At 36.9% G+C, this 17,593-nt stretch overlaps 3 protein-coding genes and 1 non-coding gene across 5 annotated transcripts; 2 read left to right on the forward strand and 2 right to left on the reverse strand.

Annotated features, from left to right (window-relative positions):
* Nucleotides 1-2,222: 2,222 nt before the first annotated feature.
* On the reverse strand, nt 2,223-2,294 carry TRNAQ-UUG. The gene has a single exon. It is a non-coding gene; the product is annotated as a tRNA-Gln (tRNA).
* Nucleotides 2,295-5,425: 3,131 nt separating this feature from the next.
* On the forward strand, nt 5,426-7,711 carry LOC108998489 (bidirectional sugar transporter SWEET14-like). 2 transcript variants are annotated; one of them, XM_018975144.2, is made up of 7 exons: nt 5,426-5,627; nt 6,082-6,118; nt 6,218-6,431; nt 6,546-6,707; nt 6,881-7,000; nt 7,120-7,407; nt 7,563-7,667. In XM_018975144.2, the coding sequence occupies exons 1-6, from the start codon at nt 5,585-5,587 to the stop codon at nt 7,360-7,362; spliced, it is 819 nt and encodes a 272-aa protein (XP_018830689.1). In that variant the 5' UTR covers nt 5,426-5,584; the 3' UTR covers nt 7,363-7,407; nt 7,563-7,667. The 2 variants fall into 2 exon arrangements, with proteins under 2 accessions (XP_018830689.1, XP_018830627.1); XM_018975082.2 differs by having other exon boundaries at nt 7,120-7,711.
* A 2,016-nt stretch (nt 7,712-9,727) lies between these two features.
* LOC108998398 (RNA pseudouridine synthase 7) lies at nt 9,728-14,712 on the reverse strand. Its single transcript, XM_018974981.2, has 12 exons — nt 14,588-14,712; nt 14,439-14,482; nt 14,269-14,346; nt 14,006-14,106; nt 13,744-13,831; nt 12,796-12,874; nt 12,548-12,630; nt 12,254-12,319; nt 11,386-11,442; nt 11,112-11,237; nt 10,497-10,735; nt 9,728-10,185 (listed from the first exon to the last, which is right to left on the reverse strand). The coding sequence occupies exons 1-12, from the start codon at nt 14,685-14,687 to the stop codon at nt 10,083-10,085; spliced, it is 1,164 nt and encodes a 387-aa protein (XP_018830526.1). The 5' UTR covers nt 14,688-14,712; the 3' UTR covers nt 9,728-10,082.
* Nucleotides 14,713-14,876: 164 nt separating this feature from the next.
* LOC108998316 (membrane-anchored ubiquitin-fold protein 3-like) lies at nt 14,877-17,401 on the forward strand. The gene is made up of 4 exons (XM_018974871.2): nt 14,877-15,003; nt 15,140-15,380; nt 15,962-16,132; nt 16,867-17,401. Exons 2-4 carry the CDS (start codon nt 15,251-15,253, stop codon nt 16,920-16,922), a joined length of 357 nt encoding a protein of 118 aa, XP_018830416.1. The 5' UTR covers nt 14,877-15,003; nt 15,140-15,250; the 3' UTR covers nt 16,923-17,401.
* The last annotated feature ends 192 nt before the right edge of the window (nt 17,402-17,593 follow it).

Genomic DNA, 17,593 nt, shown 5'->3' on the forward strand with positions numbered 1-17,593 from the left:
TCTCCTTGAGTGCAAATAATTTTTAGGGACCAATCGGACTGGAGGATTTTCTCTTTGAATTATCTAAGGTGTGGGAAACTTTTTGTAGATGGCTTATGTACTTTCGCATGAGTTAGGACACTGTTCCTGGACACCTAGTGACAATAAAAAAGAGGACTGTTACATCAACAAAGGAATTACACAAAAACAATCCTACAAACTGATGTGATTTCATCTGATCTGTTATATTTATTTTATAATAAAAGTAAATTTACAATATGACGAATCACGTCAAGTCATGTCAGTTTGTGGGATTACTTTTATGTAATCACTTTGTAACTGGAGTATTTCCTAAATCAAATGATGAGAAAAATGGAGAAAGGCTTTCGGTGATAACAACATATCAAAAAGAGAATAACTTTAGATCGGTAATCTAATAATCCTCAAATAATTGCTCTCCAATGGGTTGTTGACAAGTAGACTTTCCATTCTAATTTTTATATTTCTGCACCCCACGTGAAAACTTGAACCCATGGAACTCCCCCCCTCCCATCTCATCCTCTCGCAGTAAAACCCACCCCCTCTCCCCCGTCTCATCCTCTTGCATGAAAGCCATTGTCATTGTCGTCGACCCTATGTCAAAACTCATGGAACTTGCCGAAATCCTCTCCCCCACTCCCCCTTTTCTCCATCTCTCATCCTCTCGCATGAAATCCACCCCCAATCATTTCGTAGATCTCAAATTGTCGCAGCCATTTTTATTAGAGTTCTTTTCGGGTGCATCTTTGCTTTCTTTTTACCTCACGGACTCTTCAGCTCCGTTTCGCTAATACAAAACTGCCGAATTGGCAAATCGGGTCTTCAGGTTCTGATCTTCGTGCTTTAATATCTTAGTTAGAGCATTATTCAAATTTTTATTTTAAAGTGGTTCTCATGTAGCTTTCATTTGTCCAGTTTTTCTTTCTTCTTTTTCCCGTTAAATTCTCATAGGTGGAGGAGTTGGCCTTATTTCGTACCATGGGGTTTCTTAAAATGTAGGTTTGATTTTTCATAGTATGAAAAATCTCATGCATACAGACGGGATTTTCCTGGATGCTACAAGCCTACAAGTGAGATTACCTAAAGTATTAAAATTGAATGAACAGATCAAGTTTATCAACAAAAAGAAGTGACCTTTAGGTTGACTTCTGTTTGCGAGTCTAGATAGAATCAGTGTGGCTTGCAAATTACCACTAGGCAAGACGCCCATGGTGTTCGAAATGGGGAGATGGGCGACGAGAACGGCGAGAAGATGGGAGATGGGAACGACAAGGAGATGGGTTCACTTTGTCCAAATTGGCGTTGGGTTCACTGCGATGGTGAGGAGAAGATGTTGTTCAAAAGCTTTCATTCGGGCTCAAAAACAATTTATGAAGGGGTGTGAGTAAAATATTTAAGAGGAAATTCAGTACAATGAGCTTATTGTAGTTTTTCTGGAATTGTTGATATGACGCACATTTATTGTTGGCTGTTTATGCCTCAACAACGGATGGACTGCTCAAAAGCGAAACTCTATCATAAACCGTATGCTCGTTTTGCTTATGGATGTTGGAGTTATTTGAAAAAGAATTAGGAATGATTTTTGGTTTGTGGAGCATATCATGGAAAATTGTTAGGTACTTCGAATGATGTGATGTGATATTCTCAACTTATCACAACATGTCATATAATTAAAATTGTTTATGCAACTTCAATTTTAATTGACATGTTATATTCTATGATATAATGAGAGTATCATACTTCTATTACGTTTAAAACATGCAATATATCCAAACAAAGAAAATACGGAAAAAATATCCTCAATATTACTAAGGATAATTTTAACAAGAATTAATTTATTCATCAGTCGCTATTTCACTATCTCACTTTCTACATCCTATAAAAAAAAAAAAAAAACCTTTTAAAGTGTAGGATGAATAGCAGTTGACGTATAACAAATCTCTTTTAACAATGGTAATATAATATAGTCAAGTGGTATTTTTAACGCTGTTTTAAGAAGCAGGTCCTTCCATGGGATATCTTAATTGGTATAAATATTAAATAATATAAATAGTCCGGTGGTATTTTTTGGCATTGGAAACAGTTCTAGCACGTGTGAGGATATTAAGGATTAGTTTCAAATTCGAGATTGGACTGTTGAGAGGTCAAACTCGATCCAGGCATTTCAGAACGAACAAAAAAAATAAAAACAGTAAAAATGAAAAAGGTCCTACCGGGAGTCGAACCCAGGTCGCTGGATTCAAAGTCCAGAGTGCTAACCACTACACCATAGAACCCTACGTTGGAAAATATGCTTTTTGTAAAGTATCCTTAATAATAATAATAATAATAATTAAAGTATCTTTAATTGCTTATGAGTCATAAGCAATTAAAAACTGCATTATTATTTGGTTGCTGGGCATGTTGGAATCACTACAAAAAAATTATTTATTTGGTCATTTAATTCTAGCGAAATGATTATTTACAGTTAAAATAAATCTATTTTAATCACAAATAACATTTTTATAGCAATTAAATAGCTATAAAAATCTATTTTTCTTTTAATGACATAATTATAAAGGTGGAAATTAAACTGATCTTGATCCAGAGCACTTGATCTCTGGCCTATGTCGTAAGAAGATATATATAACTAGCAAGGACGTAGGTGTATGTGGGTAATTGAAATTGTAGGGCGGGTTTCGAACCCCTTGTACCTTTGTACGTACATGGAGTACTACTAGCTATAGCTAGTTACATGATATATAGTTGTTAATTGCCTAGCTATTTTATGTATCATGATGGCCTCCTTAAATTGAATTAAATAGTACATACGACACGGTACGGTACGGTACGGTACAGTATGGTACGGCCTTAATTCTTTTAATTAATATTTAGTCAAATTATCCGAAAATAATGTCAACAAAAAATTAGACAGAATATTTGTAAGATCGATCAATACTGTTACATCTATAAAAGAATTTCATCGGAGAGTAAAATTGCATAACTTGTCCAAAAGTGCATCCTTTAGCACTTAAGCTATATATAGGTTGAATATAGTTAGGTGTCCTCACGTGCCGGCCTCAACCTCTTTCACGAAGCTTGCTCTAATAGGATGCATGGACAAGAATATATATATATATATATATATATATATATATATATATATTGATCTCCACACATTACATCTGATCCCCGGCCCGCGCATGCATGCGCATGTGATTCCCATGATTCTTGTAATTCTCCTAACCAAAAAAAGAAAAAAAAACTAGGGGTGTCAATATGTCACACGACCCATTAACCCAACACGAACACGACACGATAAAAGCGGGTTAGGGTTTACTCTTAACGGGTTCGGGTCAAAACGGGTTGACCCGTTAAGACACGATAGCTTAACGGGTTGATAACGGGTCAACCCGTTATAACCTGTTATGACCCGTTAAGAAAGTTAAAATTACAATTATACCCTTATACCGAAAAAATAAAATTGTTGAGATTTTAATTTAGATATTTTTATTGTTTAGATTGTAATTTTGGACTTGTAGTTAGTTTTATATTTTGTATAGATATTGTGATTTTAACATTTATATAAAATTATGCTAAACTTAACTAGATTAAGGAGGTTAATTTTGGGTTTGTTTCAATCCATTTACATAAATAGGTCAAAACGGATTGACACGACACGACCCGTTATGTTATTGGGTCGTGTTAGGGTTTGAGATTTTGACACGATAAGCTTAACGGGTCGGGTTAGGGTTGACCTATATAGTATAATATACATGTTTTGACACGACACAAACACGACCCGTTAACACGATTTGACACCCCTAAAAAAAACCATGAGTAGCTAGCTGTATTCGATTAAGCGCGGAGAGAGAGAGAGAGAGAGAGATCAGAATCAGTGGTTTTGAAAGGGATTATTAGGCTTAGTGCATATACGAAATACTATTAAAGACCTTTACACCACATGTATATATATATATATAGCATAATTTGACTTAAAAGATAAATTTTAAAAATTGAATTTTACAGATCAAATTCTATTACGTGAACTGTGCTAAATGCCGATTTCAAATAGCACTGCTCTGTATGATATTAATAATAAGTGGCCGCCATGCTATTAATTGTATCCTAGGCACTGTACAACATGTATTTCTGTGTACTCCTAGCTAGCTATTTTTGTATCTCTCTCTCTCACACACACACATATAGATAGATAGATAGCCATTTTCTGCTCACTCTCATTAGAATTTAGAATGGTACTAGGCTATATATAGGAGGAAAGCTGGAGTGGGAATATCGATGTTTGATCCCATGTATATATATATATAATATATAATTAAGGTGTTTCTTGGTTGGGCAAGTTAGCACATATATATAGATATCATCATTCGTAAGCCCATTAATTAATAATATCCACCGTGATTGCTCGACCTTTCTGCCAACTGATGAGCAAAGATTCGGCAGATCGAGCTCGCCCCTCTCATGCAAGTGCGATTACACATCAAAAGGCTTCTTATTAGTGGGTTTCTCATCACCATGGCCGAATCAGCTAGGAATCTCAAACCCGTCTGGTTCCCTTCAAGAGCGCAAGTGGCCTGGTTCCCTTCATATCTCATACATCGATCATCCATTAATTGTTTTGTGGGGGCTTTTGACCTCTTTTTTTCTTTTTCTTTTTTCCCTTAACTCTCTCTGAGCATTTTGTGGTGCGTTTTGCTTTTCCTCCTAATTCGTCGGGCTATAATCGTGTATTCCAAATATGTAATACATTATTGATCTTTTGTCATGGAAGTTCTTAGAAAATTTTAGACATAGGTCATGATTTTCCTTGGAACTGATACTGGAATCTTAATTACTGAAAAATATGAGATCGAATGGACATGAAAAAGTGATCATCCACTAGATCACATGGGGTAAATTGTACAATTGGTTAATTTCCAAAATGGGTTTAGCTATATTGAAATCTTGGATCGTGATATTGATGGCAACATGCAGATTAAAATGTGGATATTCGCCATTGTAACGAGCGATATTAATGTTACGCTAGCTCTAGTATCGGACTTTTGATGATGATATATAGCGGATCGAACGACACCATGCGAAAGAGCTAGGAAGTATCGAGTTTCCTAGTTGTAAACCTTAAAGCCATTCAGTGGGTGACACCTCAGAAAGGACCTCGGTGGGACCCCTAGTATTTGTGTGCGTACTAGGAATAGTAGGAAGTAGGGTTATTACTCGGTGAGAAGGGTTGTTTATACGATGAAAACCAACTAAATAAGGTTAGGAGCAGCATTTTACGCCAAACATGTGGATAAAGAACCGAAAGCTGTTACTTGATGCTTCGCATGACAATATTATGCATGCATGTAACGGGACTTATTCTTTCACTCGAGTCTCCCTCCTGATCACCATATATAAATATTGCTCACGCCCTTTGCTTCTATGCCTGTGCCTTTGAGAGATATGAGATAGCTAGCCAAGGTGTTCACTTGAAAACCCAGCTTTAGCTAGAGAGATCGAGAGAGAGAGAGATCAGCACGAAGACTTTAGGTTTTTAGTTGAAGAGGGTTTACTTCTGTTTGTAGAAATGGCCATTCACCAGTCATGGGCTTTTGCCTTTGGCCTTCTAGGTACGTACAGACACAAAGTGCTATATATAATCAGTATATAGTTACTTTAATTAACGTACCTTTACTAGCTAGTGTTCTTCAACCTATTCCTCCCCATTTCCTATCTTGAATTGATGAACACATGATATATAAATGCCATTATTCAACAAATTACCTTACCTTCTATACTGTTTTCTCGTACCCAATGCAACTTAATGCACATGCAGCTATATATACACAATTTTGAAGCTAGCTAGTATCTTCTCATGACGTATGCATGGTTGTATAAAATTTATCAGCTGGAAAAGAAAACATACCAATGCTAGTAATGACATTCGAAACTTCTCTCTGGCCTACTACGATTTATTTGATATTAACATATATAAGGTTGTAGGAAGGGGATCAAGGAATTAACTGACATGTATATTTTTTTATTAATTCACGTGTTTTTTTTTATTTTTTATTATTGTTGCAGGCAACATCATTTCATTTATGGTTTACCTTTCTCCACTGTAAGTAGTACTACTGCTGATCTTTTTCTGTTTCTGATTGCTTAATCTCTTTCTCCATCTCACGGTTACTATTTTTTTCTTTTCTGGGGTTTATGGTAGGCCAACATTCTATCAGATATACAAAAAGAAATCCAGTGAAGGTTTTCAATCAGTTCCTTATGTGGTTGCACTCTTCAGTTCAAAGCTGTGGATCTACTACGCGATGCTTAAGAAGGATGCAAATCTTCTTATTACCATAAACTCGGTTGGCTGCATAATCGAGTCCATCTACATGATCATGCTGTTCATATTTTATGCAACCAAAAAGACGAGGGTATGTATCTGGCCGGAGACCTTATCGATCCTCCGTTTTCAAATTTTTTATTTGATTAGCAAATATATCCATATAATATAGAATTGTAATTGAATAATGGACTAAAACTTGCAGATACAGACTGTGAAGCTTCTTCTCCTGTTAAATGTTTCTGGGTTCAGCCTGATGCTTCTCCTCACTCTCTTCCTAGCAAACGGCTCGAAACGTATCTTGGTTCTTGGATGGATTTGTCTGGTATTCAACCTTACTGTATTTGCTGCACCTCTCTGTATCATGGTGAGAAGTTAATGTAAAAGAAGTTTAATTTCATGGCTACTTTTGAGAAAATCATGTTCCCTTTGAGTTTGACATATGTATGTTCCTTATAAATGTCATCTTTAATTACCTTAGTTTCATATCGGTCCTCATGACTAATTAATATCCATACAACCATGAACTTATACGTACAGAGACAAGTTGTAAGAACCAAGAGCGTCGAGTACATGCCATTCCCTTTGTCTTTCTTCCTAACCTTAGGTGCTGTGACCTGGTTCTTCTATGGCCTTTTTCTCAAGGACTACTACATTGCTGTAAGTGCAATATTGTACAGTACTACCCGTGAATGCATGCATGTTTTTATTAATTCTATGTTTTCATTGACGACGTTACTTATAAATACTAGTCTTTTTGTATATCGATCGACGTACAGCTTCCAAATACAGTGGGCTTTATCTTCGGCATTGTTCAGATGGCGCTCTACTTAGTCTACAAGAACGCCAACAAGATTCTGGAGGAGCCGAAGCTGCATCATGTACCTGAACACATCATTGATGCAGTTAAGCTTACCACAATGGTGTGTTCGGAACTGAATCCTGCAGTTCCGCTTTCAAATATTGTTGACGATAATTACGCAATTGGAGATCAAATTCATGATGAGAAGGAAAAGGCATGACAAGAAACCAGCCAGAAAGACAATATGAATTATGACTCGATCAAAGTAATAATTTAAGCATGCATTCAAGATCATCAGAATGTGTAGTTTTATATTAATTAATAATCTGTCCTAGCTAGTTGATTTGTGTCTTTTATGTGAGATTTGGTTAATTTGCATGTTGCTGTCAAGGGAATTAATATTGGTCATTTGGTGTCTAGATCTCCTGTACTACGTACGTAGCTAGTCTCCCTCTCGAAGATCCTCCAGTCCAATCAATGTACTCAAGTCTTCCCTCAAATTAAGCAAGGGTCTCTCTATCTAAACATCTCTCTGTAATTTATAATATATAATAAATCGTGTCCTTCTATCTATCTATATATATATATATATATATATATATATATATATATATATATCCTGATCTGATGTATGGCCCTGCATGTCTGCGAGATTGGAACATTATATATTAATATATCTTAGTTTTTGTTTTTCAGATCATGATGTTTTATTTCACTAGTTGACATATGGATAGAATATATATCCGATCTGTTATCACTTTGTCGCAAAAGCAAGCTGGTTATCATTCACTTGCAATATTGTATATGCTTGGCAGAAATTTCCCCCACAGGATCGGCTGGATAATGTAGCCTCTGCTCTGCTCTTTTATATTTATGTATATGCATACGCAATATATATCAAGTTGTTGACTAATGCCAATACTTGGATTCACGCATTATACTTGAATTGCTAAAGCACTTGAGATGTTTCTTTCTTTCCTTTCCCCCTCCATAGCATCAACTCCAATACAATAGCTAGGTCAAAAGAAACATAACAGTTGCCAAAGCAACATAAAAAGTAGCTTGACATTTTCATGTTTTAAGCCAACCCACTTGTATGCTTTACAATCTCAACCAGGTAGTCCTTTTAGAAATAATTTCTCCACATATGTAGCGAATGAATGTTCTCTTTGTTTTCTGGGTGGAAATAAACAAAAAAACAAAAAAAAACAGCTCCCAGAAAACCCAATAGTGGAGAATTACAGATTCTGTCTGTAGTGTCAAATTAATCATCACTTGCAAGTTGGGCTGATCAATCAGATATGAATGGCTCCACCATATCAAGGTTTTAGTGGCTAAAGTCCTGGTAGCTAGGGCAGAAAAAACCAAACTGGTAAGCATTATGTGTGTTTTACTTTGAGATTGATCTTTTTCTTCATAAACTACTCTATTTAACAGTACTTACTGATTAACACTTCCGCCCAAAAGAATAGGACAGAAAGTGAGATATATCGCAGTACACACCTACTGATTATTTTACCAATAAAAAAATTGATATTATATATAGCATGAAATGGAGATAACATTTGTTTCTTTTTGTGGGCTTAATACAATTATTTATAACTTATGGATCCTCACTCAGTCACCGTTTTTTCTTTTTCGTCTTTTTTCTATATTCAGATAACATCTTTTTCGAAACTCAAAGTACCCAGCTGTGAGCATTCACAAAAGGCTATCCAAGTTGAGCTTTTTAGCTAACTTGTGTAGCCCAATGGCAGAAAATCACCAAATGGGAAGTTGCATCATATTCTGCAACTTGGAGAGAGCTTTTTGCAAATTGCCACGCCTACTCATGATGATGACCAAAGTCGTTGCTTTCTTGTATAGAAAAACATAATGTTGAGTGTGTTGTACACTCAACAAACTCAAAACAGTCATTTTTTTCTTATTTCTCCATCATCCAATCCTCTCAAATAATTTATCACATTTTCATTTCTGCTATGGGCTTCTTTCTTCCGTTTCCTCCAAGCAGAAGGTAGCAGCTTCTGATCTCCTTTGTGCCTTCAAAATACGTCTACTTTCTGAGAAGTTATTTCTCATTGTTTTATAGTCCAATTTATCCTGTTCCAAACATTATTGAGTTAAGAATTAATTCTCCGGGGACTTTGGAAACATGATACTTTATAGAAGTTAATTAATGTTTAAAAGATTGAAAAGTGTCATTTTTCAAATTGTATTAGATCTTTTAACTTTTCGGTAGAGATTTCATTAAATTAATGAGCAAAGAGAGATTTCATGAATCAATTTCGTAAAAATAAATTCACAAATTAATACGATTTTATATGATATAAAACATATTATAAAATAATTCATCAAGCTAAGTAATTTATAAATTTACTTATATAAGATGTTTTTGTGGATCCAACCGCTTCTCATTAGCAAGACAGACAATGGTTATAACCAAGAGCCGCCAAAAGTACAGCACTGCTGCTGTTTTGTCGGGCTTGAAAACAGAAGTCCCCAGGAAATGAGAAATGGTGCAGGGAGAGTGGATGATATTTCAGATTTCGTACAAAAAAGGGCTCGACGCCTCGACCTTACGAAGATCCCAAAACCATTACAAGTCCATGAATAACTATAAAAAACAGATACATGGGATCCCCACACACAAATTGAATTAGAAGTATATATACAACTGAAAATTAAATGCAGCTCAATACAGTTGAACCCTCTTCCACCATTATAAACTATAGAGTACATCTGCTAATCTTTTCGTTAAAAATGAAACAAAATCAAAGTAGGACTTGTTTCTCCTTTGCCTGCAAACAGTTCATCGCTGTCGAGCAGCGTATTCAACGAATCTGGAGTAAGAAACAGTGACCATGTTTAAGAAGCTATCCAAATACTTTGGGAACAGGAGAGCAACAAAATCTTCAGGGTATCTAACACAAAGTAGAATGTTTAGCTAAGTGATGCCCAATCTGGATATGGGCATTCATAGGTCCATTCAGGTCCAGAGTATCTAACACAATGTAGCCACAAACCCTCCTCATGTGCGTCGTATCTGCAATTTAAAAGGTAATCAAGTTTAATCATAAACAAAGCAGACCCCCCTTCTGTGGGGAAAACTATGAAGCCATACTAAAGAAAGAGATTATATATATGAAACACTTGGAAGTGTGGGTCTCAACGTGAAAAACTATCAAAACAAGCATAGATTATTAATCTTGAGAGTAAGTGCAGTCTCAGCCAAATCAATCCACAATATTAACCTGAATGGACAACCACCATTCCACTAGAAAATTGCAATATTCATGCCAGAGAGAATTTCTTGTTACAAGAATGTACAAGTGTGGAAATTTTAGAGTCCCTTACCCTTTTGGAGCCAGGTAAGGGCAATTTGTACACATAGGATCAATACTAAACTCATGTCTAGGGTTCTCTTCACATTCTTCGTGACACTTGTCATGAAAACTGGACTTCAAAAAATGATGTGATTCAATAGCTGCTCTATCGGCACTTGTTCCTCCAGCAGACCTATCAGTTACATGTTTGGAAAGGTAAAGCATATCGTTGGCTATTGGATGCCCCATATACTGTAAATGAACACGTATCTACAAGAGAGAGAGAGAGAGAGAGAGAGAGAGAGAGAGATTAGAACTTGATATAATTCAGCCCAGAAAATAATAAAGTTAGGTAGCAAAAACATTAGCATGAAAAGGAATATTCACAAAAACAATGAAACGTGAAAGGGCTTTGTAAAGAAAATTGAAAAGCGCAGCAAAAAAGTTCAGTCAGCTGAGAATGAAAAAATGGGAGAGGAACAAAATATCAGAGCATACAAATACTCACACTGACAGCAAAATCACGAAGGCAAAACAAAAACCAGCAAAAAGGGTTTTTTTGTTTCATGGAAGCAGCGGTGAGCTCTCCTAAATATTGCTACAGAAATGAAATATTCCCCCTATTAAACCTATCAAATTTTCTTACTTGATGAGTTCGACCCGTGATTGGTTCACACAAAACAATGCTGGTGGTTCCATCTGTACTAATCCGAGTAAATTTTGTACAGGCAGCCTTCCCCTTCACAGGAGTATCACTGCTAGTATCTTTTTCCTGGATAAACCCAAGATGCTTACGGGTTCAGTGGAGGTGCTTCATTAATATTCTCAATTAAAAACTCCTTTAATAGACAATTGAGTAAATAGTAAGGACCATGGCAAGGAGTTACAGTTAAATCTAAGGGTTGAATCAAATGACTCACCTCTGCCGTGCTTCTTCCTTCTCGAGCATTATAATCTATGTTAGCATCAACAGTTTGCTGAAAATAATTTTCATAATAATTGTGAAATGGAGCAAAATAGCATTTAAGATTATCACAGAACAACAGTTATAACATCCATCACTAATATCATTAGATTTGCAAATGAAACATCACTGAATCATAATTGTATAATTGAAAGCAAAAAGTTGGTGGGTTCACTGAACCCCGTCTTTCAAAACTAAAGCAGAAATAAATTGAATGTATCTATTTCTATAATCAAACAGTAATTATTGTGTTCAACTTCGCCTCATGCTTCATATAATGCTATGTCTCACCTATAAATTTCTCTTGTATTCTACCTATGTACTTGGCTATGTCTTTTGAGCTTTTAAATAATCTTTGATTAACTAACAAAAAATAATCTCGCCTATTATAAGGTTTCTCTTTTTTCCCTTCTGTCAGGCATACAAATGACCATCAAGTTACTTATCAAAACAAAGGACCATAAAGTTGACCAAGATTAAGTAGAACATCCTTCAGAATATGGTGCACATAGTACTCTGGCAAGTGGCATGCATAAATCCCTCCCAAAAATCCACAACCACTTGGACAGTTGTACAACACAATGCCAAAGGCCCAAAACTACTCAAATATCATAACAATAAAGAACATTTTTCAAGATAAATCAAAATTCTATAGTGACAAGAAAGAGAGAGAGAGATGGGGAGGAGGGGAGGAGGAGTTGTGATGACATCCCTGGAAAAAGAAAACCAAGAATACATGGCAATATCCTTTACCATGTGTCTCTTTTGCACTCAATCTAAGGTGCACTACCTAATACCTATTACTGGCTTAAACTAAAGCATACCTCATCTACTGGAAATTCCCCAATGACTTTCGCAATATATTGTTTCTGGACCAACCCAGCTTCAATCTGCGATAATCACATTCTATTTCAGGATATTAAGAAACAGCCAAAGAGAACATGCAACAATAAGACTCACATGTAATGTAAGAATACTTGATGGAAACTTCTATGACAATCATGTGATACTAATCAAGATCAGTTAAGTCATAGAAATCTTATGCTTCCAGGCAGAAGATGTTTAGTTTGTAGCTCACTAGAAGTAATATATAGCCAAAATAGCATGATGAGGCTTACTTCTTGCCTAAAAAGATCAGCCTTTGAAGCATTTCTGGCCAAAATAAGGAGTCCTGAAACAAGACGATCTAATCGATGAATCGCTGACCGCAATCACGTCAAGGAAAACAAATCTAGACCAGAAATGAAGAGGAAATAATTCAACTAGAAGAATCAGCTAATTTAATGACTTAGAAAATAGAATCGATTCAGATTTAGAACCATTCATTCATAGATACAATATTTGGTTCCTATTTAATTTTGGATACGAAACAGAGGTGCCAAGCCATGCTCTGCTTGAAGGATGCCAACAACGGTGTTTTTACGATATTGGCCGCAGGGATGCACCTACATACACATATAACAGCATAACGTCAAAAGATATGAACTCAAAACCAGTATCAAGTAATATTTTCCATGAGTAAAAATGTAAATAAAGAATTGTGGAGAGTGGGCTTTGAACCCCAATTCATAAGTTCCCATCTCTTCCCAAAATTATGAATACGGCACAAATGCTGGATCTTGAAAAAACTTGACTTCATATTCAAAATGCAGGAACGATCTGACTAGAAAGTCATTCAAAAAACTTGATCGAAGAACCAGCATTTATTGAAAGAGCTATAGAGTCGATTACAAAAAGTACTAGTTTGAAAGGCTTGTTGGAATTGATCCGCTGCGGCTGGCCTGCCCTAGCTGTCTCGTAACCCTCCTCATCTGGTCCAAGAACCCGGCCTTCTATTGGTAAGATAGATAAGTGACCCGCCTTCTCCTTGTTCGATGAGGAGAAGGATTCCTTCTAGTGCTGGTTGAGCTTACTTCCTCTTTCCTTGGATTGGGAGGCATACATCGAGAATAGACAAAAAAGAAAAAAATCATTTTTCATTCCCAGCCGGCTTCATCGGCAAGACAAGACGCACCCGTGGTGGCCGAAGATCCACTCCAACGTGCCTCTCATACTGATCCCGAAGGTCCTTGGGTGTGGAGCCACTGTCGAGTGTAGGATAGCATGTGTGGGGGTCATTTGCATATAGGGGTCTACCACATCCCGTCCGATATCCCGTCATGCCCAAAGTCCGCACCGGAAACAGGACAGTCTACTATGAATAGCCGTACCCAAGCTTAATTGCTCTAGATTAATAGAGACTACCTAAAAGACCCACATACTTTCCTACTGTCACATAATAAGAGGCACGCAGCAAGAATCACTGCTGTCTTACCGGTACTGATGCTGGCTTACAAACAGTCAGCACATCTGGTTCTTTCTGAAGAATAGACACATCCCAAGCCATCACCGGTGGTTCATGTCTGCAATCTTTGTGACATCAATTACCAGTTTCTATAACTTCAAAATACCATTCGGAACCATAATAGAAAATATCAATTCAATACAGGATGGAACGACAAGGAAATTAACTTGTTCTCATAGATATAAAAATGAATACGCTACAAGGACGACAGCATAAAGCACAATAGCAAAACCTGTGCACAAAGTGGCTTATCTTTTGCGACCGTTTTACTATGTATGAAACCGGCACTATCTCTCCATCAACCTGTATCCGTCCGCATTTGACCGCACCAACCTACAACAACTTGAGCACATGATTCAAAAGCTCAATACGTCCCACAACACAAAACGAGGACACTAACATTCTACTATAGAGGGACAAAAATCACACACATTTCCAAGAGCAATTAAGATTATCAAACACGTACTAATAAAAGAAATAGAAAAATATAGATACATAGTAATCATAAGGTCGGCCTTTGAACTCCTCGGAGAACAAATCGACGATGGTTTTGCCCGCCCAACGATTCTTAACCTGCGCCGCCACACAAACATATTTATTCTTCGAAAAATTAGGATTGGACCCAAACATGAAGAAATTCAAGAGAGTCACTGAAAGCAGCTGACATGAGAGATGAACTCGAAGTAGTACGGTAGAACATGGCGCCTCCCTGCACAATAAATCCCCCGCCAGAAAATTGCTCAGCAAACTGAAGAAGTTCGTTCTTTTTTCCTTTTAGAAAGAGAAGAAAAATGGAAGAAATTGGTATGTTTACCGTTGCGAAAGATGTAATCGTGTGGCTCAGGTGGATTGGCTGGTGTTTGCCACACGATCTCCATGCCCTCCTCTCCTTCCCTCGTCTTCCTCTTCTTCATTACCCTGTATCTCGAGACTCGGACTGTTTTCTCGACCTATATATTATCTAAACATGCTGTGCCAACGGTGTCGTTTCTTTTCGTAAATAAACGTCGTTGTAGTAAAGCCGACGTTGTTGTTTTCACACGCTTGCTTCCACGAGAGAAAATGAAAACAGCGTCGTTTTAACTTTTGTTCGGTTCGGTTTGGCTCGACACTCTTGAAAATTGTCTTCTTTCTGCCCACCCAACAGCCATCCTGATTGGGGAAAAAGGCATCGTTCAGAAGAATTAAGAAAACTCCGAATCGGCTGCCTGATCTTCAGACATATAAAAGGTTTTTCATTTGATTTATTTATTATTTAATTTCGTATCGAACTTTACCTATGTATATTGCTCCTTTTTTTGTTTTGCTTTTCTTTTTTTTCTCTCGGTCGAACTAAGTTTGATTGGATTTTTCCTAACGAATTTAGGAGGTTTGATTTGATAAGCCCGTTTCCGGCACCGGGGCTGGGAGACGTGTGGAAGCGATCGGTCGGAGGAGCTTTAGGGATAAGTCAAACTTGTCCCCCCACCTACCATAGATGCCGGAGGAGGACTTGGTGGACATAAAGTTCAGGCTGTACGATGGCACCGATATGGGCCCGTTTCGGTACTCTTCTGCCTCCACCGTCGATATGCTTAAGCAAAGGGTTGTCTCCGATTGGCCCAAAGGTTGGTCAGCTCTGCTCACCGAGACCCACCTGTATAAGATATTGCTCAGAATTAGGTTTCTCTTAACCTTTGATTGTATTTACCTTTTTCCCCTCTTATAAATTCAGCAAGCATAGAAATTTTCCAGGTTTTTTTCCTTTTCATTGGATTTTTTCTCATCGATTTATCAAATTTTTGTCGATGAGCATTTTGAACGTCGAAGAGGAACCCAATTTTGCTAAAAAATGGCGGAAATTCATAACATGCGTTTGAAGCTGCATATTGGGCATCATATTTTTGGTTATGTTGTGTCGTTTGGCTACGTTTGATTTTTATTGGTATGTGTTTTGTGCAACTGAACCTTAAACAGGTTAACAGGGATCGGGGAATTTAGATAATTTAGACATTTTCATTTCCTTGGATTTTCCGAAGCATTTGAAATTTTGATCACTCTTTCTGGACCAATGTTCCTTCCGTTAATTCTTTGTTTTTTGTCTGAAATTCAATGTTTCAGAGGTATGATAAAAGGTAGATTGAATCAGGGGACTCCGCAGAATTTCTTTCATCCAGGATCATGTTTTGACTTCTCTTATTATTCGTAGGTAAAACAATCATGCCAAAGGCAGCGAATGAAGTGAAACTGATTACTTCCGGCAAAATCTTGGAAAACAACAAGTCCGTCGGTCAGTGTAGAATGCCTTTTGCTGATAATGGCGGGGGTGTTGTTATAATGCACGTTGTCGTACAGCCTTCTTTGGCAAAGACTAAAACAGGTGATTTCCATCAGGAATTAAATTTATGAATGTTTTAGTTCCAAATAAAGACTGTTTTTTCCCCTTTCCATTGGCTTTGAATTTAGCTTGATACTAGTGTGTGAAGTTTGAACTTGATTCTGGGAGTGAATAAGTTCTTAAGTACTGACTTCTTTTTTTGTAAGTAACAAGAATTTTGATAAAAAGTGCACAAAGGCGTAATCGAATTAGATTGGATTTATAATTAAGTATTGAATTGAACTCACATTTGAGGCAACTGCCATATGCCGAGGTTTTATGCTTGTAGAATGATTTGGTTATCCAGGTATGCTTACTTCCTTTAATCATGGGGAAGAATATTACAAACCGTGTTAGAGTAGTCTATTCTTAAATACGGAAGATATGAATTGGAACAGAAACTGAGGTCAAATAACCAACCCCAAGATGCTTCCTTTTTTACGTTTAATTAACAAATTGCTCTTCTATTTTTATGCATCTCTCCAATATTTTAGATAACTCTATCCCTTAGTTTTGGTCAGTCTATCAAAACACAAGACTCACCTGGAGAGGTTTGTTTATGCAAAAAAGATTAGGTCCCAAATTCATCAACTAGGACTGACTAGGTTACGATCGTGTGGATATTAATCAAGTCAATTTTAATGGCACCCATGAGTTTCTTGCCGTATCAATTTCATTCAAGATTGTGGTTGTTGAAAGCTGCATCGTATAATAATCATAATGCTTTGTCTGAACAGAAAAGAAGATTGAAGATTCATCTCGGAAGATTGTCTGCTCGTGTTCCATACTGTGAAAGCAAACTGTGAGGGGTTGGTGAACAGTTTACCCTTGTATCCAAACTTTAGCTGCAGAAGAAGCATTCTGTGTCTGTTGCGGCCTTCATCGATTACAAGTTTATGTTGTTGATGATGTGTTCATTAAAAAGCTGTGTAGTTGATGACCCTAAAGTTGTCTTTCCAGCTGAAGGTTTGAAAGGGTTGGCAGCATCCACTGGCGGCCTCTGATTTCTACTACTATGGATTAAGCACTTTCTTTTGTTTTCTTTTTAATATTTCCTCTGGCCTTTTCCCGTGTCATTTCAAATCCGTTCTTGAGTCTGTCTGAAAGATTGTCATAGTACCGCAAAGCTGTATACATCTGTCTATGTAACGACGACGTCTGAAATGAAATTTCAATGAGAAACGTCCGTCTGGTGAAGCTTCGATTCTTTTTATCGTCGGTTTTGTTCTGAGAATGATTTAAGATTGATGATCAAGGATTTATTTTTCCTTATGTGGTATGCAATAGCAGGAACAAATGCGTTTCATTCTAACGAATCGCACCTTAGACCAGTCATTAACTAACTTGTGAAACCATGATAAAAATTCATTCGGCTTTTGATCAAGCCATAAAATGGCACTTCATAGAATTACTGACACCCAAGAAAAGATACAAGATTGGGAAACAAGGTTTTACGAGCAATGC

Source organism: Juglans regia, chromosome 2 (genome assembly GCF_001411555.2).
Source record: "Juglans regia cultivar Chandler chromosome 2, Walnut 2.0, whole genome shotgun sequence".
Classification (NCBI taxonomy): domain Eukaryota; kingdom Viridiplantae; phylum Streptophyta; class Magnoliopsida; order Fagales; family Juglandaceae; genus Juglans; species Juglans regia.